Source organism: Acipenser ruthenus, chromosome 46 (genome assembly GCF_902713425.1).
Source record: "Acipenser ruthenus chromosome 46, fAciRut3.2 maternal haplotype, whole genome shotgun sequence".
In the NCBI taxonomy this organism is placed as follows: domain Eukaryota; kingdom Metazoa; phylum Chordata; class Actinopteri; order Acipenseriformes; family Acipenseridae; genus Acipenser; species Acipenser ruthenus.
The window spans coordinates 2,572,139-2,594,990 of NC_081234.1; the positions used below are offsets into that span (position 1 = coordinate 2,572,139).

The window sequence follows — 22,852 nt, forward strand, 5'->3', positions numbered from 1 at the left end:
CAGTACCCCACCAAAAAATGAGATACCCAGGCATAAGTATACATTCTTTTAATCTGCTTAAAATAAGGATTTTAGAAATGGGTAAATATGGGTAATAACATCTCCCTTCAATCCTTCTGCAATCTGAGGTAATGTCACAGTAAGTAGTAAAAAATCAATTGTTTTTCACAATATTTGGACCTGTAAATCTGACTGCTTTAGTTCGACTGTTGAAAAGACAGTAGTCTTGAATTGCTCCGAGTGTCCCGAGTTCAAAGATACCAAACATGTGCACCTTTATACAGTTTAGCAAATGTTTACATTCCCTAGACAAGTGGTTTTCAACCCGTGATATGCGTACCAGTACTGGTACGTGACAGGGTTGCAACTGGTACACACCGGCAGCTGTTCTTTATCACAATATGATTCTTCAACCACAATACTCCCTCAATTGCACCATCGTAATATAGCAATCTGTTTGTAAAAAATGTAGCTTAAAATTAACATTTGCATTAAGAAATGTAGAACAAGACCAGCGAAAAACTAAAATAAAAATACACTTAAATAGATTTGCGGTCAATTTATTCAGCGCGTCTCAGGTTCGTCAGGTCTAATTTATTTTCACATGCGCAGTTTATTTTAGACGCGCTGTTTAAAAGTATTTTTTTTCACAGTAAAGCAGGTTTGAAAGGCACTGCATAGCAACAGGACACTCAGTACTGCATCACCAGCCCCGCCTCACCCCTTGTTCGCTGTATTTTTCAAATACCTCTTAATAGTCGTGCATACCGATAAATCATCTCCTGATCACTTGTTTTATCACCAAACTCCTCAATAATGCGATCCAAGTCATTATTTTATTACTATAACATCTCAAAAAGCTCTGCAAATGTCTGTGATATTCCTTGAGCGCTGGATGCAGAAGCAGCAATGCTATGTGTATTGCTCACATCCGCCCCTTTTTCTTTTTTTTTCGGCTTCTCTCGGCCATTGAATGGTGTTCTCTGCTTTTTCCTGAGAATAACGACTAGAGACCTGTGTTTTACGTCTTTTTGATGATGTCGGACAGGTTCTGACATCAGACCGGAAAGGGAAAATTGTAATGTTGGACCTGGTCTGACATAGGACCGCAAAGGGTTAAGGTTTGTGTGTTGCACACGTGCCATTGACAAAATGCCCTGGAAACTTAAAAAAAATAATCAAATTGTAGCCTGCCGAAATAAAGTTTTGAGTCAACACAAACTGATTTTTCCATCTGTTGCAACTTGCATCTCAGATATAATAGATTTAGTTACGTTGTTTACTTTTTTTTTTTAATTTGCACAAAATAGGGATTTTAGTAATAGGTAATAACATCTCCCTACAATGGTTTGTTACCCATAATCCTTCTGGAGCCCCAAGTAATGCTGTCTGGAATTTGTTCTTGGGTTTATTTAGTTCTTCCAGTCTCATTTACTGTGTGGTACCTTTCAAAACACTCCTTGGTTTGGGTTACTAAATGTTTAAAAAATTAATCTGTGATAAACAACTGGAAAAAAATAATTGGGGTAAACCCATTTGGAATCACAGTGCTACCAGGTGGGCCAGAAAAAGGGGTTAATTGAGGCTGGATGATGTTAGGGGGGGTCCAGTGGTAGAATGGCTGAAATCTACACCCCCTAGGTCCAGACCCACCTACAGTACTTGGTCCAGGCAGGGGTTCAGGCTTAGTTTCCATAGGCTCTTCTTCCTGACCACTGTCGATCTCCTCACTGGAGGAGGTGTCACGGCTCATATTCACTTCCAGTCATCTGCAACAAAATCACTCTCTGAGCCAGACTCTTCTAGGAGGTTAGCAACAGCCCATGCACTAAAGGGCCTCTTGCCATTTTCTCCCCAATATAACCCCCACTGCCCAGTACAAATACATTTATTTAAAAAATGTAATAATAAAATTTGATCCTATACAATAAAATGTGTATTGTCAGGGGAGAGGAGAATTCAGTAAAAAAAAAAAAATAATAATAATATAAAGCTGTCATTTTTGGGGGAGAGGAAAGAGAAATAAAAATCAACCTTTTTTCATAACATATACTGTGTGTATATATATGAGAAATAAATAGACAGCAGTATAATATTTTTATATAGATAATATATATATATTTTTAATAAATCAAAAGAAAAAAATCTAACCAATAATTACAGTTTTTGGGGAAAGGAGAAAAAAGTCTTATTTTGTGTGTGTTTTTTTTTAACCAAGTAGAACTGGAAAAAAAAATCAGACCAAATAATTATAGAAACATTTTTAAATAGACGAGGAGACAAAAAAATTAAACCAATAATTACAATCAAATTGTTTTTTTATTAGAGAAAAAATAAAATAAAATCTTTTCGGGGGGGGGGGGGCGATATCAATAAGTACTAATCGAAACCTATTTCTTTCAAATATAGAACAGCAACAATCCATTAAAATATATAATTATATTTTATTTTATATATTTTTTTTCTTTAATTGGGGACGGTAAACAAATTAAAATGAGATAGATAGATAGATAGACAGACAGACAGACAGACAGACACACATACAAACAAATTATAAAGCAAGAAAAATGATGTTATTCAGAGATTACAAAAAGAGAAATCGGAAAAATATACTTTTATGAAGATCAATCTGTGAAAATGCACCAAAACTGCTACCTAAACTTTTTGTCCAATACCAACTCAACCAGACACAACAAAGATAGAAGGTTTCAAGTACAACTGGAATAAAACAAACCACGTGGTTCCTAATGTTTATTTTAACCTCACACGTGATAAATTTCAATTGTGTTGACATGATAGCCACAGAAGTAGGAGGTAACTTTAAGAACATAAGAAAGTTGACAAACGAGAGGAGGTCATTCGGCCCATCTTGCTCGTTTGGTTGTTAGTAGCTTATTGATCCCAGAATCTTATCAAGCAGCTTCTTGAAGGATCCCAGGGTGTCAGCTTCAACAACATTACTGGGGAGTTGGTTCTAGATTCTCACAATTCTCTGTGTAAAAAAGTGCCTCCTATTTTCTGTTCTGAATGCCCCTTTATCTAATCTCCATTTGTGACCCCTGGTCCTTGTTTCTTTTTTCAGGTCAAAAAAGTCCCCTGGGTCAACATTGTCAATACCTTTTAGAATTTTGAATGCTTGGATCAGATCACCACATAGTCTTCTTTGTTCAAGACTGAACAGATTCAATTCTTTTAACCTGTCTGCATATAACATGCCTTTTAAACCCGGGATAATTCTGGTTGCCCTTCTTTGCACTCTTTCTAGAACAGCAATATCCTTTTTGTAGCGAGGTGACCAGAACTGAACATAATATTCTAGGTGAGGTCTTACTAATGCACTGTAAAGTTTTAACATTACTTCCCTTGATTTAAATTGAACACTTTTAACTATATATCCGAGCATCTTGTTGACCTTTTTATAGCTTCCCCACATTATCTAGATGAAGACATCTGAGTCAATATAAACTCCTAGATTCACAGATTCCTTCTTCAATTTCAGTATCTCCCATATGGTATTTATGATGGACATTTTTATTGCTTGCGTGCAGTACCTTACACTTTTCTCTATTAAATGTCATTGACTTGTACTGTCACATCAACAAAACAAAATGCAGAAAATAATCAGATGTTACTTCAAAGCTAATTTTATGAAATGCAAGACAGTAACACAGCTCCTAATCAAAAGAAAACTCATTGTAGAGAAACAAGTTACACGCAGATTGTTTTAAATTCACTCTGGCTGTATCACAGCCGTAGCCAGCGCTAGCATTGGAACAGAAATGACATTTCATAACTGTGTCACATCAGAGGTATTTTATTCCACCAACATAATAATTGAAACCACCAACCAAATATGATTTGTAAAAACTTCGATTTATCCCAAGTGAAATAAAAGCAATCCAGCTTTTTTTTTAATATATTTTTTTTAAAAACATGTTTTTAATTAATACGTAAATATTTTCTTGTTTGATTACATTTTTCAGTCCCACTGGTGTTGGTTTCTTTTATGGATGTCTAAATTGTCATACTGTGCTAAGGCAAAATTATGTGCATTTTAGTGTGGTGGAGACACCTTCTTTTCTGGGCACCTCATGCAGCGAATACAAGGGTATTCACCTACAAACTGGTTGTATATGAGGATGAGCTCCTTCCAGTGGGCCTTCTTGCCGTAGATGAGAATGAAAGAGCTAGTGGACGTGTAGATGGATGAAACCAGGCCAGTAGTGTAAGATAGGTTGTCCCTATTGATGGTGCTTCTGTAGAGCACGACCAAATCAGCTATGAGAAAGAATAAGTAGACTACCACTAGGGCCATTATCATCCGTATAACCCTCATCTCAGAGCCCAGCTTGGGCCCATGGAAGCCGTTTGTGTTGGCCTTCATATGATACATGTGGATAGCCAAGTGAACCGTAATGGAAATGCTGGACTTCATCATGATCAAGCCAGGGATGATGACAGAAATGGCAGTGTAGAACCCCACATAGATTAATCCAGGGGTCTCGTTGGAGATCATAGTACTACAGTCATATGAACCTGTTTGGTTGTTGCGGGACAATACCAACATGGCAGGGAAGCAGCTGGCAAAGCTAAAGAACACGATGACCAGAAGAACAGTGGGAGCATGCTTCAGGATGCCTTCCTGGATCTTGGTATAGCAGTGGATGGGTTCGATCACCAGCTTGGTGCTGTAGAAGAAAGACAAGAAAGCAGTGGTCCACACCAGTGTGCATCTCAGACTGTTGATTAACAGCATAATAAGGGTGTTGAAGAGGCAATCAATGAGGCAGGTAACACTGAGCAGGTCCATTGTCATCCAGAGATAGGTAAGGATCTGATAGACAATGTTTGTCACCGAGAGGACAGTGATGATGATCTCAGAAGGCTGGAAGTGATGGTTCTTGTGATACGAGCCAAGGTTCATCAGGAGGATGTAGAGATTGCAAAATATGGTCAAAATAGCAACAAAACCCACCACCATCCAAATAGCAAAATTGGTGACGTTTTCCAACATGATTCTTTTTCTCTTTTGGACACTCTCTCTTGTGGGATAGGTGTGAAGCTGGAAAACAAGAGTGCTTGTTTATAAAACAGAGAATAACCTAGTAATTTAAGTTAAGGACAACAAGGATGATAAACATGTAACTGTCTGTTGATTCCCACTTAAGATTTCCACTCTTGTTACTGAGTTTAAAGGAAGAATAATGCATAAAATCTCTTAGATCGCTACAATGTTAAAATATAAATTGTTAAAGATGTTTACCTGTGGCCAGTTTCACAAACCACTTCAAGGTAGCAGTCTGCTAAATCCAGTATGATTATATGGAAGAAAAGATATTGAAAGATGATCTTTTAATTAAATCAGCATAGATGATTACTGCAAAACGATTCGGTCTGTCTGGAAATAGCTATAAAGAAGATAGCCGGGATACCCTTGCTCACTGCTGGAAGTGCAAACTTATAAATACTGGTCAGATAGTTTGATACCTTGGCATTAGACTGTCTTAAACAGTGGGTAACATGCAGTGTTGTACCAGCTATACCACATAGAATATCACATAAAAACGTACAATAGATTTGTGGGTATGACTTAAAAGGAGAATTCAAATTCTCACTGTTACCCTACATGTTAAATATGACATCCTTACTGAGATAAGAATCAGATTGACTACTGAGCACTTTGGAATACAAAATAGATAAATAAATAACTTTATTCTAATCTGACTCCTACCAAGCATTAGCAAATGTTAAAGGTGACCATGGAAAAGCCCTGCACAAAACTTCCCACAGCAGGTGTTTTACAGGTTAGTTGTGGTATGTATAGCCTACTAGGTACAAAGTCATAATGTCTCATTATGAGAGACTCGTTCAAATATCTTGCTCTAAAAACTAGCTTGACTGTAAGAACACTGATGAATGCATTTGCTGAAACTTTTGTTTGTGCGAGTTGCTCATAGGTCTTTCCTATGTGTATGTTATGTGCAACATTTATGTATCTAATGTACTGTAAACTATATTTGAGGGTCTGTAAATACAACACACACTAACCACTGTACTTCAAAGAAATTCTGACTTTCTTGACTAGCTTAAACAGTGTAGCAGTTTAATGCAATTCAACTAATTCTAAAACTGATTTGATACATACACTCAATTGCACAGATGAAAAATTGATGAATAAAAAAAAAATAGAAACCTCAACTCTTCTTGGTCTGTCAAAAAGTGGAATATCCTCTGCAGTGGTTTTTATCCAGTTACTCAGAGGAACAGAACAATATATTGGATGTGTTAAATCCTTGGGTTAGGACCAAAAATAAATCAAATAGATTCCCAGCAATAGTTGATATATTAAAAAAATCGTTCCTTATTGTCCTCAAAATGGTTTCTATCCTGACCAGTGGAATTGGGCGATTTGAAAAACTGTGAGGTGCAAAAATTGAAAATAATCCAGGACATAAATTGATCCTTGAACAGCAGTTTCGTACAGAGACTGCTTTAAAAGCTTCCAAACATCTATAGAATTCCTGGTGCTGGATTAATCACAGTCATGCGTTTGAAGTTTTTCAGTCTGAAAGTAAAGCTACAGCAGGTTAGAAATCTGTAGCACAGAAAATGTCTTTGAACCAGTAGATTATTAAATCTGAAATAATTTCTAATGGTTACTTCAACAAGAGAAGTCTGTAAATGCAACAACACACTCTAACAACCACACTTCAAGAAAGACCTGGTTCCGGGTAATTTATATGAAAATAAAGTCGAGATTATGAGATGGCAGCCTGTTGGTTATGAACAGAAAAAATGTTGAAAGTTTGTAAAAATATAAAATCTTCACCTGTCTGTTGAGAAACCATTAGGCAACTCGGCATCAAACCTCTTCAAGTATGGTGTGTTCATGTGTTGTGACAAATTATGTGCTTGTCGGGAAGTTGTCTACATGATTTAACTAAAGAGTCGTTCACTCAGAGGAGTGGTTGCTTTGGCGTGCCTTGACAGCTGTATACGGGAGCTGAGGTAATGCATTTGTGGCAGGGGGCATTCAAATAAAGTTCCTAATGTCCTAAATGTGTTAATTTGAGGTCAATAAGGGTTGTATTTGCATACAGGAAACTGGTGGGAACATATCTGATTTAAACTTACCTGCATTTTCTGCACGACTGTCTGGCTGTTCTATCTATCAGTGCCAAGGAAAGGCAAGATACTGATGGTACTGGAGACTGAATTGGATGCCTGTAAAAAGGTTAGGGAATTACAAAGGTGTTTACTAAGTCACACAGTCAGCTCCACCTCCCTTATAAGGTATGAGATAAAATCTCCCCAATACGTTAATCTGTTCAGTACTTTCTTATTGTAAAGAAAGTCTTCCTGTGGGCTCTGTTTTTGGCCCAAAATAAATGTATTTCATCTCTTAATACACTGACAGATCATGCATCCAGATTAATTACAGATCACATGTCTCAATTAGAACTACCTTTGACTACCCAATGTTAACTTTAGGGAAGTTAGTGGAAGATTAGGGCTATCTGAGGTCTGTAAAACAAGATTGTATTGCCTCAAATCTCCAAAGCAAAGCAGCATTAGCCTTAGCCATTTCTTATATGGGAGACCACTGTGCTAAAGAATGTTTTCTCCTAATGAGATTTTACAAGCTAAATCCCAAACAAGGCTTTCAGAGAAACCATAGAAGATATTTTTTAATGTAATTTCAGTTCAACTATGAAGTTTAGAAATTACTTGTACAAAAGATTGTAAGTAATAATGGTAATAAACTAACCAGGATCTCATTTTATAAATATACAAATTGACCCTCTTCACAAAAACGTAAAAAACTGCCAAGGCCACGCACACAGTCGTCGAGAACGGACTTCACCGCAGAATCTGCGTGCCTAGAACGTCACCGGAGGTTTCTTAGTGCTATGATTTTCTAAGTCAGGTTTGATCAAGTGTACAAGAAATATTAAACCTTTTGTGTCAGTAATTTTACAAAACTGCCACAACTGCTGTGGCAAAGCATCATATGTCAGAAATCATTTGAGGAAATCAATTCATATATTTATATCAAGCCTACATACTAAATGAGTGTCTGACCTTGACATTGATCTTGGACCTAACTGAACTGCCATATGAAGGTCTTGTACCTTTTAAGTTTATTGTGCACACTAGGAATGTAAATATTGTTTAATAAAAAATCAGTTTGAACTAGTTGATTTCCTATCGTTTAACCGTACACACTAAACACCATTTAAATAAATATCCTTTCTATATATATTTAGTCTTTGTCATGCATTGACATTTCTTTACAAAATATAAACTTAGCCAGCATAGAGCACAAATCCTCTTTAATTGGATCACGCTTGTATCACATTGACGATATATGTACTGAAACAACTTTCTAAGTTTCTAGTATACTTGTAAACTTAATTTTGTACTGTGGCTCATTGAGGACATGAAAAAAAAGCGTCTCTCGTTATCTCGTGATCACGAGATAAATTATCTCAGGATTTTGAGAAAACGGAAGTGTTGTCATTTTCCCGAGACAATGCCGTGACTAACATGGCAGAGGCAGTGCTGGATCAACGCATTTGGTTTTATTTTGATCAAGGCTTCACGCAGCTAGAAATTGCTTTATGTATTTCAATAATTGATGGGCTACACATCAGTGTTCACCACCTTAGACGTCAACTTGCCAGGCTTGGACTTTACAGACGCAAACATCGAAGTGATCCTGAAACTGTGGCGAGCTTCATTACAACACAACTTCAAGGTTCAGGACAATTGCACGGATACGGCACGGCTTCATGCACGAAAGGTGTCGGCTGGCCGGATTACATGTAAGCAGAAGCCTTATAAATCAAATTTTGTCTAGATCCAGAGGGGGTGTTGCGAAGGAGGTTAATAAGAACATAAGAACATAAGAAAGTTTACAAACGAGAGGAGGCCATTCAGCCCATCTTGCTCGTTTGGTTGTTAGTAGCTTATTGATCCCAGAATCTCATCAAGCAGCTTCTTGAAGGATCCCAGGGTGTCAGCTTCAACAACATTACTGGGGAGTTGGTTCCAGACCCTCACAATTCTCTGTGTAAAAAAGTGCCCCCTATTTTCTGTTCTGAATGCCCCTTTATCTAATCTCCTTTTATGACCCCTGGTCCTTTTTTTCTTTTTTCAAGTCAAAAAAGTCCCCTAGGTCGACATTGTCAATACCTTTTAGGATTTTGAATGTTTGAATTAGATCGCCGCGTAGTCTTCTTTGTTCAAGACTGAATAGATTAAATTCTTTTAGCCTGTCTGCATACGACATGCCGTTTAAACCTGGGATAATTCTGGTTGCTCTTCTTTGCACTCTTTCTAGAGCAGCAATATCCTTTTTGTAACGAGGTGACCAGAACTGAACACAATATTCTAGGTTTGGTCTTACTAATGCATTGTAGAGTTTTAACATTACTTCCCTTGATTTAAACTCAACACTTCTCACAATATATCCGAGTCAACATAAACTCCTAGGTCTTTTTCATAGTTCCCTTCTTCAATTTCAGTATCTCCCATATGATATTTATAATGCACATTTTTATTGCCCGCATGCAATACTTTACACTTTTCTCTATTAAATTTCATTTGCCATGTGTCTGCCCAATTCTGAATGCTGTCTAGATCATTTTGAATGACCTTTGCTGCTTCAACAGTGTTTGCCACTCCTCCTATTTTTGTAAGGCGCCGCTATAACGGCAAGGGGCCAAATTTCTTATGGCATCTAGACTCTTACGATAAATGGAATAGGTATCAATGGATGCATTGATGGGTTTTCAAGGTACATCATTTGGATGGAGGCGTATGTGACAAATAGTAATTCTCAAGTTATTGCAGGTTACTATTTGCGTTCTGTTATCAACAAAAGTGGTTGTCCAAAAATTATCAGATCAGATCGTGGGACTGAAAATGTACATGTAAACAGACTGCAGGAATTTCTGCGAGAAGACGACATGAATATGGTACAGGGAAACTGTGTACTACAAGGATCAAGCCACGGCAATCAGCGGATTGAGAGTTGGTGGAGTAGGTTTCGCAAACAGAAGGCAGAATACTGGATTACTGAATTTCACCGATTGCAATCAACTGGTCATTTACTGGAGATGAGATCGACAAAAAATTAATGAGATTCTGCTTCCTACGCATAATTCAGGCAAGTATTTGTTGAAGCAGTTCTTTAACAACCTAATAATCAAATTATTGTTTTTTGATATACAATGTTGTAATGCTTTAGCACTGCCAGTGTTGACAGTAATTAGAGAATGAAGTACACTGTACAAAAGCCACCTGGTATTATACACATACTGCATATGATAGTTCTGTTAAAAAATGTGGATTGAGAAAGTCCTTAATTTTACAAACATATGCTCCCGAGCCATGTCTGGGATGAATGGGTCCGAAAAGTACCAGAAATTTAAAGCTTAGTTTCACCAAATATACTGTAGGTAATGAGAAGTAAAATTGAGGTCTGCTCAGGATCTGTGCTTTTATTTATTCAAGCAGCAAAGTTTAGCCTATCTGACGCATAATAATTCTGCCCAATGTTAAAATAAAACTCAAAACTATGTTCATTACTGTTTAAAAGCCACAAAGATTATTTAAATAATTTAAATACTGTGTCTCAACCTGGCACAAGGGTGACTACTCAATGTGACAGACAACTGCAGTATTGCCCATTTGTTACACAATTACAGATTAAGTAATCTTTATGGATTTTAAAATAGTAATGAACACAGTTTAAAGATTTGATATGATACATTTTTCAAGGGCAGATTCTAAACAGACCTCATCAATTTTACTTAAGAACATAAGAAAGTTTACAAACGAGAGGAGGCCATTCAGCCCATCTTGCTCATTTGGTTGTTAGTAGCTTATTGATCCCAGAATCTCATCAAGCAGCTTCTTGAAGGATCCCAGGGTGTCAGCTTCAAAACATTACTGGGGAGTTGTTTCCAGACCCTCACAATTCTCTGTGAAAAAAGGGCCTCCTATCTTCTGTTCTGAATGCCCCTTTATCTAATCTCCATTTGTGACTCCTGGTCCTTGTTTCTTTTTTCAGGTCAAAAAAGTCCCCTGGGTCGACATTGTCTATACCTTTTAGGATTTTGAATGTTTGAATCAGATTTTTGCGTAGTCTTCTTTGTTCAAGACTGAATAGATTCAATTCTTTTAGCCTGTCTGCATACGACATGCCTTTTAAACCTGGAATAATTCTGGCAATGTCCTTTTTGTAGCGAGGTGACCAGAACGGAACACAATATTCTAGGTGAGGTCTTACTAATGCATTGTAAAGTTTTAACATTACTTCCCTTGATTTAAATTCAACACTTCTCACAATATATCCAAGCGTCTTGTTGGCCTTTTTTATAGCTTCCCCACATTGTCTAGATGAAGACATTTCTGAGTGAACATAAACTCCTAGGTCTTTTTCATAGATTCCTTCTTCAATTTCAGTATCTCCCTGTGACCGAGCTGTCGTTGAGTGGCATATGTGTGATGACGTCACGGACCAGGAAGGAGTAGTAAACAAAGGCAAACAGCGGATGGAATGGCGGCGGTGGAACTGAGTGCTACGGCGCTCAGCTATTTTATTGAATAAATAAACCAAAACAAAAGGTTTAAACAAACACAAACACCAAACAAACAAAAGGGCACGTTGGCCAAACAAATAGAAATAAACAAATTAGCGTGCTGGTTTTACCATCAGCACGATACTTAGCAGTTGTTTTTAAATTTTGTTTTCTCTCTCCTCGCTCTCTCCACTCTCACTCCTAACTCTCTCCACGCATCCTCACAAGGTTTTAAAATATAAAAACAATAACAAACACGCAGCGCTTTTATCCGTGCCGCAAACAATAATACAAATAATAATAAACAGTGCACATATATATATATATATATATATATATATATATATATATATATATATATATATATATATATATATATATATATATATATATATATATATATATATATATATATATATAGGGGCGGGACATTCCGCCACACTCCCATATGATGTTTTATAATGCACATTTTTATTGCCTGCGTGCAGTACCTTACCCTTCTCTATTAAATGTAATTTGCCATGTGTCTGCCCAGTTCTGAATGCTGTCTAGATCATTTTGACTGCGAACTGGAATTTCATCAGGAGGTGAGTATACAGTGTTTAGTGACATTGGTTCTTCCAGAGGAGGAACCGCAAACTGCAGACCAAGCATTAAGAAGTTTTAACAACTCTGGATTCTCCTTGACACCCTCAGTATTGGCCACCTCTTGATTTGCAGGAATTTGGATGGCTGGTGTCGGCATTGCCAGGTAAAGCTGCACCGGTGAATGGGTTTGTCCATTGGAATGAGCAATGGTCATGTGAACTCTCTTGGTCCCTGTAACAGGGGTACCCCTCTGCCTCTATGCAATTTATTATTTTGTATTTGTTTTGTTGTAGTTATTATTGTTATTATTGTCATTATTGTTATGGTTTATTTATTTATAAATATGACAGCGGAGCCGTGTTTTGTTAGAGTACGGGAGAGCGAAAGGAGAAAAGTTAAAAATGATATACAGGGTCAGTGACAGCATCTGCCCAGCCTGACCTGTGGGTTTTGTTTTTGTTAAAACTTTTATTTTGCTCTGTGAGCAAGTGTGTTTTTTGTTAAAGCTTTGATTTTTGTTATTTTTGAAAATAAACGGCGTCGCAGCGTCCTTTCCACCGCAGTATTTTGAGTTTGTCTTCTTTCCTGCTTCTGGCCTGACCTGACTTTGCCATCCTGTCACAGTCCCTGTTGGAGAAAAGGAAAAAAAAAACATACCCTTCATTTTACCTCCCTCCAGATGTGTAATCCTCCAGATTAATTGGTTAAAAAATCAAGTCATAAAATCAAAGGGGAAACAAGGTGTTCCTCATCCATGATATACGTCTCCATAGACCAGTAAGTATCATCCCATAGGCATGCTAGCTGGGTTTTGCCTCTAACACCATGTGACTTCCCGTCTGCTAATACAAACCTTTGTTCAGGACATGGCAGCAGCTTCTCATGAGAAAGATTAAACTTCTGCCAGAGCTGTAATTGCATGAGAGTGAATGAACACCCAGTATCCAGTAAAGCTTCTCCTTTAATTCCTCTCACATCAATGGGTACCAGCAGTAAAGTCAAGTGTTTTTGAGGTTTATTATAACGCAAATGCTGTACTACACTCACATCACCAACCCCATCCACCACCCCCTTTAGACTGAATGCCCTTTACAGTCACCTTTTTAGTTCCTTTTTCAAAACTAGCCTGGTTATTAACTTTCGACCAGTACTCTTTAGCTCCATGAAGTTGCCCCCCCCCCCCACAAACAGCACAAACGTTGAGTCATATATAATTCGTTTGTGCCAATAGGCCTATTGCTTTTGCTCTGCTGCTGCTAATAACGAACTTTATGGACAAATAATTGAAAGAACGCCACTGTGATGATTTATCAATTTCCTTTGCATCCTCTATGCAATTGTCTATGCATCCTCAATGTACACTTGTTTCAGATTCATTACGCTATGAAACAGTAAGTGAATAAGAGGCCATACTTTTTCTATACTTTCCTAAGAATTGTTAGGATCTCGCACTGACCGGAATAAAGCTATGCTAGTGATGAAAGAAAGACTAGACTTTCTTCTATTGCTATTCATATTTATTTTGTTGTTAGTATTGACTCGTGTAGGCAGTGTCGCTTACCAAGTGACATATTCTTTTCAAAGAAGTGTCAATACATATTGAAGGAAAGCAGCAGTAACTTAATTTTGCAGCACTAATGCAGCATAAACGAATGACCCATATTTGGTTTAAACCCATTATTATATGGGGACTGTGACATCACTCACCCTAAAAGAAAAGAATTGTGACTAAATCTTGAAGGAAAACAGCACTAGCATTCATTTTGCAGCAGTGACCAGCACAAACGAATGAGACAAGTTTGGTTCAATTCCGGTATTGTAGGGGGGCTGAGTGACGTCAGTCCCCTAAAAAAAATAATTGTTAATATCTTAAAAACTATAGCAGCACAAACGTTTGTTTCAGCGGCACAAACGAATAAATATGACTCAACGTTTGTGCTGTTTGTAGGGGGGCCAACTTCACGGAGCTGTACTCTTTCTGTGCTGCCCAATCCTTTTCTACCAATGTGCCAATTCTCACTAGCCCGTCAACAGTCTTGACAGAACCTCAGAAACAACTAGCAAGCTTTGGATTATAGTTATTCAATATACATCTAACCACTTCCGCTTCAGCAATATCAGGCTTTCATTTAAGACAAATCCCTTACACAAGTCATTATCCAAGTCATCATTTTATAACTATAACATCTCAAAAAGCTCTGCAAATGTCTGTGATATTCTTTGAGCACTGGCTATGGAAGCAGCTATCTTGTTTGTTTATGTCCGTCTGTCTGTGTTGCAGGGATTATGTGTATTGCTCAGATTTGCCCCTTTTTTCAGCTTCTTTCGGCTCCTATCGGTCTCACTCAGCCATTGAAAGGGGTTCTTGGCTTTTTCTGGAGAAAAAATGACTAGAGACCTGTGCTTGACGTCTTTTTGATGATGTCAGACAGGGTCCAACATCGGACCGGAAAGGGAAAATTGTAATGTCGGACCTGGTCCGACATAGGACTGCAAAGGGTTAATAGTTTTGTAGGAATAGGATCAAGAGAACTTGTAGTAGCTCTCATATACTGAACTAGCTCTGTCAGTTCCTGTAAGGTAATCAAAGAAAAAGCCCACATAGTAGCCTTAATAGGTGTAGTTGGTAAAATTGTGCTGGACTCCTCCTTGATAGAAGGTGTCTGTGGAATCTCATTTCTGATGTCTAGTAGTTAGCTGTGAGAGGCTCCAATGTCAAAGGTAGGACTATTAGGGGAAGGACTAATTATTTTATCTAGGGTAGCAACAATAAATCTAGGATTATTTTTATTTGTTTCAATTAAATTAGAACATGATGATCTAGCCAATGCCAGAGCTTTCCTATACTGAACCAGGTGGCCCTTCCATGCGATGTATTGAACATGCAGTTTAAATTTTCACCATCTCCATTCTAGTTTACGACCTTCATATTTCATCTTACGAGTTGTAAGACACTCTCCAAGTTTTGATTGGCGCTACAGTATCTCACCTTTCTTGAACATTGGAGCATTTTCTACAACAAGGACTATCTATACAGGTGGAACGGACTGCACTTAAACAGAAAGGGAACCAATCTACTCGGAGAAAGGATCCTTCAGGCGGTCCAGAAGCATTTAAACTAGAAAGGAAGGGGGGAGAAAACAAAAAAACAGAAGGGAGACCACATCAAAACAAGGGCAACAACTCAGGTAAGACCACTATTAAATGTATTTATCTTAATGCTAGAAGTCTCAGAAACAAAATGTTAGAACTTGAAGCTACTGCACTAACAAGTAACTACGATGTGATAGGTGTTACAGAAACTTGGTTGTCTGAGAGTGATGGAGACGAATATAATATTAGTGGGTACACACTATATAGGAAAGACAGGCAGGACAGAAGAGGCGGAGGGGTAGCGCTATACATAAGAAATAGTCTTCAAGCCCAGGTGTTAAATCAGGACAAAGAAAGCAAAGCAGAATCAATATGGGTCAGAATAATGGACACAAATTCAAAGGGCATAATAATAGGAGCATGCTATAGGCCGCCAAATTCAGACGCTGAGCAAAATAATCTGTTATACAATGACATTCGAAATGCGTGTAGAAAAGGAGAAGTCATACTAATGGGGGATTTCAACTTCCCCTGTATAAAATGGGAAAACCCGATGGGGGGCACGACGGACGAAATTGAAATGGAGGAAATGACAAATGACTGCTTCCTAACACAATTTGTCAAGGCACCGACTAGAGGGGAGGCATGCCTTGACTTAGTCTTTTCAAATAATGAAGACAGAATAACTAAAACAGAGGTCAGAGAGCCATTGGCAAATTCAGACCACAACATGGTCTCATTTGAAATATTTTTTAAAACCTCAAAAGTAATGACTAAAGCTAAGGTTTACAATTTTAGAAAAGCAAACTACGAAGGTATGAAACAGAGACTAATAGAAGCTGCACTAATAGAAGAAGATCCAAAATGGAAAAATTACCTATATGGTAACAATATCCTGGGAGACAGCGAGCATGGTTTTAGGAAAGGGAGATCATGTCTAACTAACCTACTTGACTTTTTTGAGGATGCAACATTGAAAATGGATAACTGCAAAGCATACTACATGGTCTATTTAGATTTCCAGAAAGCTTTTGACAAAGTCCTGCATAAAAGATTAATTCTCAAACTGAATGCAGTAGGGATTCAAGGAAATGCATGCACATGGATTAGGGAGTGGTTAACAGGTAGAAAACAGAAAGTACTGATTAGAGGAGAAACCTCAAAATAGAGCGAGGTAACCAGTGGAGTACCACAGGGATCAGTATTAGGTCCTCTGCTATTCCTAATCTACATTGATGATTTAGATTCTGGTATAGTAAGCAAACTTGTTAAATTTGCAGACGACACAAAAATAGGAGGAGTGGCAAACACTGTTGAAGCAGCAAAGGTCATTCAAAATGATCTAGACAGTATTCAGAATTGGGCAGACACATGGCAAATGAAATTTAATAGAGAAAAGTGTAAAGTATTACATGCGGGCAATACAAATGTGCATTATAAATATCATATGGGAGATAGTGAAATTGAAGAAGGGAACTATGAAAAAGACCTAGGAGTTTATGTTGACTCAGAAATGTCTTCATCTAGACAATGTGGAGAAGCTATAAAAAAGGCTAACAAGATGCTCGGATATATTGTGAGAAGTGTTGAATTTAAATCAAGGGAAGTAATGTTAAAACTCTACAATGCATTAGTAAGACCAAACCTAGAATATTGTGTTCAGTTCTGGTCACCTCGTTACAAAAAGGATATTGCTGCTCTAGAAAGAATGCAAAGAAGAGCAACCAGAATTATCCCAGGTTTAAAAGGCATGTCGTATGCAGACAGGCTAAAAGAATTTAATCTATTCAGTCTTGAACAAAGAAGACTACGCGGCGATCTGATTCAAACATTCAAAATCCTAAAAGGTATAGACAATGTCGACCCAGGGGACTTCTTTGACTTGAAAAAAGAAAAAAGGACCAGGGGTCATAAATGGAGATTAGATAAAGGGGCATTCAGAACAGAAAATAGGAGGCACTTTTTTACACAGAGAATTGTGAGGGTCTGGAACCAACTCCCCAGTAATGTTGTTGAAGCTGACACCCTGGGATCCTTCAAGAAGCTGCTTGATGAGATTCTGGGATCAATAAGCTACTAACAACCAAACGAGCAAGATGGGCTGAATAGCCTCCTCTCGTTTGTAAACTTTCTTATGTTCTTATACCAGTGCAAAGAAGAGCAACCAGAATTATCCTGGGTTTAAAAGGCATGTTGTATGCAGACCAGTGGTGTACCACAGGGATCAGTATTAGGTCCTCTGCTATTCCTAATCTACATTAATGATTTAGATTCTGGTATAGTAAGCAAACTTGTTAAATTTGCAGATGACACAAAAATAGGACGAGTAGCAAACACTGTTGTTGCAGCAAAGGTCATTCAACATGATCTAGACAGCATTCAGAACTGGGCAGACACATGACAAATGACATTTAATAGAGAAAAGTGTAAGGTACTGCACGCAGGCAACAAAAATGTGCATTATAAATATCATATGGGAGATACTGAAATTGAAGAAGGAATCTATGAAAAAGACCTAGGAGTTTATGTTGACCCAGACAATGTGGGGAAGCTATAAAAAAAAGGCCAACAAGATGCTCGGCTATATTGTGAAAAGTGTTGAATTTAAATCAAGGGAAGTAATGTTAAAACTTTACAATACATTAGTAAGACCAAACCTATAATATTGTGTTCAGTTCTGGTCACCTTGTTACAAAAAGGATATTGCTGCTCTAGAAAGAGTGCAAAGAAGAGCAACCAGAATTATCCCGGGTTTAAAAGGCATGTCATATGCAGACAGGTTAAAAGAACTGAATCTGTTCAGTCTTGAACAAAGAAGACTACGCTGTGATCTGATTTCAAGCATTCAAAATCCTAAAAGGTATTGACAATGTCGACCCAGGGGACTTCTTTGACCTGAAAAAAGAAACAAGGACCAGGGGTCACAAATGGAGATTAGATAAAAGGGCATTCAGAACAGAAAATAGGAGGCACTTTTTTTACACAGAGAATTGTAATGTTGTTGAAGCTGACACCCTGGGATCCTTCAAGAAGCTGCTTGATGAGATTCTGGGATCAATAAGCTACTAATAACCAAACGAGCAAGATGGGCTGAATAGCCTCCTCTCGTTTGTAAACGTTCTTATGTTCTTATGTTGTAGGTATTCTCCAGCTCATCTACTTATTAGGACTCAGGGTTGTAATGAGCTCAATACATCAGAAAGCTTAACAGCAGCTGAATAATTTTACATGCAATTTAAATGTACGGTCCACAGTCTTTGTAGATACTGGCAGATTCACCTAACAAAATAATGGCAAGATGATCAGAAATAGTAAGATCTAGGGTTATGACATTCCTAACAGTTAAACCACGAGAAATTACCAGATCTAAAGTATGGCCACGGTTATGCATGGACCCTTTGACATGAAGGATATAATCTAAATCCAATACCGTCGTAAATTCCAAGGAGTTAGAATCAGAATCAAAGTCAACATGAAGGTTAAAATCACCCAATAAAAGAAGCCTATCATATTTGACTGTCACTATAGATTGCAGATCCACAAATTCAGTCAGAAATAGTGGGTTTGACTTAGTGCCGTGAAAAAGTATTTGTCCCCTGTCTGATTTTCTGCATTTTTGCATATTTTTGACACTGAATGTTATCAGATCTTCAACCAAAACCTAATACCCAGTAAACATGTATGCGTTGGGCCAACATTGGCTTATGGTTGGCATGGTTGGCGACGGTCGCCATTGGCTGGCAACGTTGGCCCAGCGTTGGAGACAGCCGATGAAACTACAATCCATACACCGTTGGCTTGCGACGTTGGCCCAGCACTGGAGACAGCCGATGAAACTACAATTGCTTAAATTCAGCCGGAGCTGTCTGGAGCATGCTCCGCATTTCCAAACCTTAACTTCAGCCTGAGGTTGTTCCGTTGTGGAAACAATACAAAAATCAGCTTTACTATAAATAATTATGCAACAATTTAATTTACTGTGCAATTTATTTGCATGGTATTTTATGACAAATTAACATAGCAGAACGGTAGGATGCAGGCTGGCAGACAACACATACAGGCGGCTGACACATAATGTAAAACAAGCGCATCTTTCTGAAGTAATCAAGCTGCTAAGGTCAAGGGAACCACGCGCACGAGAGTTAATTTGTTTAGGGTTAATTTATGTGTAACAAGGGTTAGTACAATTTAAAATTTTCCAACTGTACTATTAATTTTTGAAAAAAAATAAGACCACACATTTTTTTCCAAAGAAAAAGGCGAGGTTGGCTGCACCGCGCTGAAACTTATTATTCACAATGCTCTGCGCGGTATGAGTGGGAATAGGCGCCATTTATCTGCAGCCAGATCACGGATGAGCCAGTTTGACGTGCAGAGGAGAGTGCCGTGTGTCAGGTAAGGATCATTTTAAATTCTTAATTTAAAACATATTCGTTTGTTTATATATTACTAATTTACTGTGTCTGGGCTGTAGACTAATTGATATGAGTGGATGGAATTGACTGAAATCGCTTTAAAAAAAACTTTTCTAAATACTGCACTGCTGTTTTGGCAATTGATAAAATAATTTAAAATATTTAATGTAATTATAGGCTATATTGTGATTTGATGATATATCAAGACATGAATAGGTTATTTTGAACTCAGTTGAGAACATTACCAGTAATATTGTGAAGTACATTTTTGACAGGGGAAATATTTTCCTCTGCGAATTTAATTCTTCTGATGATATTTTATTTATAAAACACTAGGTTGAACATTTCTTTTCATGATCGGGTCTTCTGCAGAGCATTAAAACTTAGCAAGGTGTTTTTTTTTTAACATTATACAGTTCAGTGTTCTTATATGTTTATTAGTTAAACACACCGTTTAAAAATAAAAATCGCTGTTCAGATTCTGAACATGTGTTTTCATAATGTTGTATTTTGTGATAGTGCTTTACTGAGGAATAAAAGAAAGTTTACTAATTATACGAAATAATTAATATGCAACATCCATGATATTCTCTTGCAGAAATGTTTAGAAATGTTTAGACTGAGAAATTTGAGATTAATTAATAGTGTATTGTTTTGCGTGGATTCTGGCCCCTACCTGGAATTTTCTCTCAATAAATAAACCTTGAAATTAAACACTGTCCCCATTGTCCTGCTAATGTGAAAACGTTGTACTCAAAATACCTGCAAAAAATAATGACAATTTTATTTACATAAACAAATCGCTGTTATATAGGCTAATATTTAGAAAGCAATTGGGTTTGTGTTATTTTATTTAGAACCGTTAAATCGCCTTGATTTATTTTATAAGCGGTGTAACACTTAAAAAAAATAAATAAATAAAATAAACACATTTCTGCAACACTTTCAGAACAACTTAATAATAACATTAAGCATTATTAGCTAAACTCTTTGGTGTTTTAAGAAACAAAAAAAAAACATTGACTTAAATAGGCCTAAGAAAATAATTTAAGAAAATAAATATGTGTGTGTGCAGGGAATGTATGCCTCGACTGGATCCTCTGTGTCCCGCCTACAGAGAGGCAATCTGTGAGCTGTGATTTGCGAATTTGACAGTACAGCTAGTGATACACGTTCTATCAGTCTCCTCATTCCATCCAGTGTCCTATCAGAGAAGTGTTACATACATACAAAGTTATGATTATTTGTTCAGAATTAGTATGAATCTCTCAGATGTCCTATTAACCATGTTATTTGTTATCTTGTACAGATATTTGGGTTGGGTTGGCTGCTTTGTGTCAGGTGCTGGACAAATCACAGAAAAATCCATGCTAGGGTAGATCAGCAAATTGCAGATATTATGGTGGAAGAACAAAATATTGAGCGAAACCACAAAGTTACAAATAATACAGCATATTCAAAACATGTTGGCCTTGGAGATGTAGCTGATGTCTTTGATATTGATCAGGTCATGCCTGTTGATTTAGAGACTCCATCTATCCCCTTAGAAATGAGCACATGTGATCATGATACCCCTCTACCACAATTAGTCACAAGTCAACCAGACTTGTGATGAGTCTGCTCATGAGTGTGAGGCTAAAGACACAAGTGATGGAGGCTGTGTGGTCCAGTGGTTAAAGAAAAGAGCTTGTAACCAGGAGGTCCTCGGTTCAAATCCCACCTCAGCCACTGACTCATTGTGTGACCCTGAGCAAGTCACTTAACCTCCTTGTGCTCCGTCTTTCGGGTGAGACGTAATTGTAAGTGACTCTGCAGCTGATGCATAGTTCACACACCCTAGACTCTGTAAGTCGCCTTGGATAAAGGTGTCTGCTAAATAAACAAATAATAATAAATAATAATGATGAAGACATGAGTTGTGACAGAGAGTCTGATTCAGGGGGATTATCTGTAAAATTAGGTGAATGGGCTACCAGAAATAAAATCACATTAAATGCCCTGTCTGAGCTACTAAGAATATTGCATCCAGAACACTCTTTGTTGCCCAAAGATGCTAGAACTTTACTTGCCACAGCACCAGTGAAGGATGTTTTGGCTGTGGCTGGGGGAGTTGTAGTTGTCCTTTTTTAATTGTATAATTTTCATATTTTAAGCAGCGAAAAGCAATGTTTGCCATTGTTGAATTTAATGAAACTTTAGAAGTTGAGGTGGTACCAAAGAATTGGATTATTGGCTCTACAAAATGCTTTTGGCCACAGCTTAAGTCTGCTGTCAAGGCAGTTCGGGCATGCATGACTCCCAAAAACACATGGCCAGCATATCAAGTGAGAGTCATGTATGTAGCAGATATGTGATGTACACTAATTCCTGGGCTAACACTGGGTATTTTATGAAATAGGCTGATTTATTTAGAGACGCATTACTTTGAACAGTTTTGCTTCTCAGTATAGCCTAACTAATAGTTTAGTGAAATATCCACATTGTGTAAAGAATTTGTTACCAAAAATACATTACTGCTGATGCCGATTCCAAGGATCATATCTACTGAATTGTCAGTTTAAGTATTAAAAGTTTTGCTGTGATGTTTATTATCACTGTGCATCAAATTGTGTTGCTACCATTTTGCAATGTTTGAACTGCAAACCTTGTGTTACTTAATTGTAATAATATACACACATATTACAGATTAATATGCTGCTGCATGTGCTAAATTAAAATTATCTGAGGCCAGTTCTGACCTACAAACTGATGCAGATGAAACAAATATAGAGCAGCAAAGAAGAAAAAGGAGGTAATTTTTGTATAAAAATGTCGCTCTTCATTATAGAGCAACATTTATTTTGTGAGTACTGTATATATGTATTGTATATTGGATATGAATGCTTGCAATGAAAAAACTACCTTTTTGTATTGCATATCCATGTTGATGAGTAGGACTTAAAATGCACATTATTTGGGGATAAGGCACACACTAAAGCATAAGGACCTTTTGTGAATAATTTATTATGAAATTAGTATTTTAAATCCAGCCATAATCCAAAGGCAAACTTCCTCCCAGGCTGCACCACAAAGCATTGGCTCTAGGGGTTAACCTAAAGATCAAACTTCAATCTCCAGGATCACAGTGCACCAGCAGTTACATACAATTTAGAGATTTAAAGTACTTTC

The 22,852-nt window shown here is 37.4% G+C and overlaps 1 protein-coding gene across 1 annotated transcript; it reads right to left on the bottom strand.

The window, feature by feature from the left end:
• Nucleotides 1–3,151: 3,151 nt before the first annotated feature.
• Nucleotides 3,152–5,202, bottom strand: LOC117411727 (uncharacterized). Its single transcript, XM_034019438.3, has one exon. It carries the CDS (start codon nucleotides 5,012–5,014, stop codon nucleotides 4,055–4,057), a length of 960 nt encoding a protein of 319 aa, XP_033875329.2. The 5' UTR covers nucleotides 5,015–5,202; the 3' UTR covers nucleotides 3,152–4,054.
• Nucleotides 5,203–22,852: the final 17,650 nt, after the last annotated feature.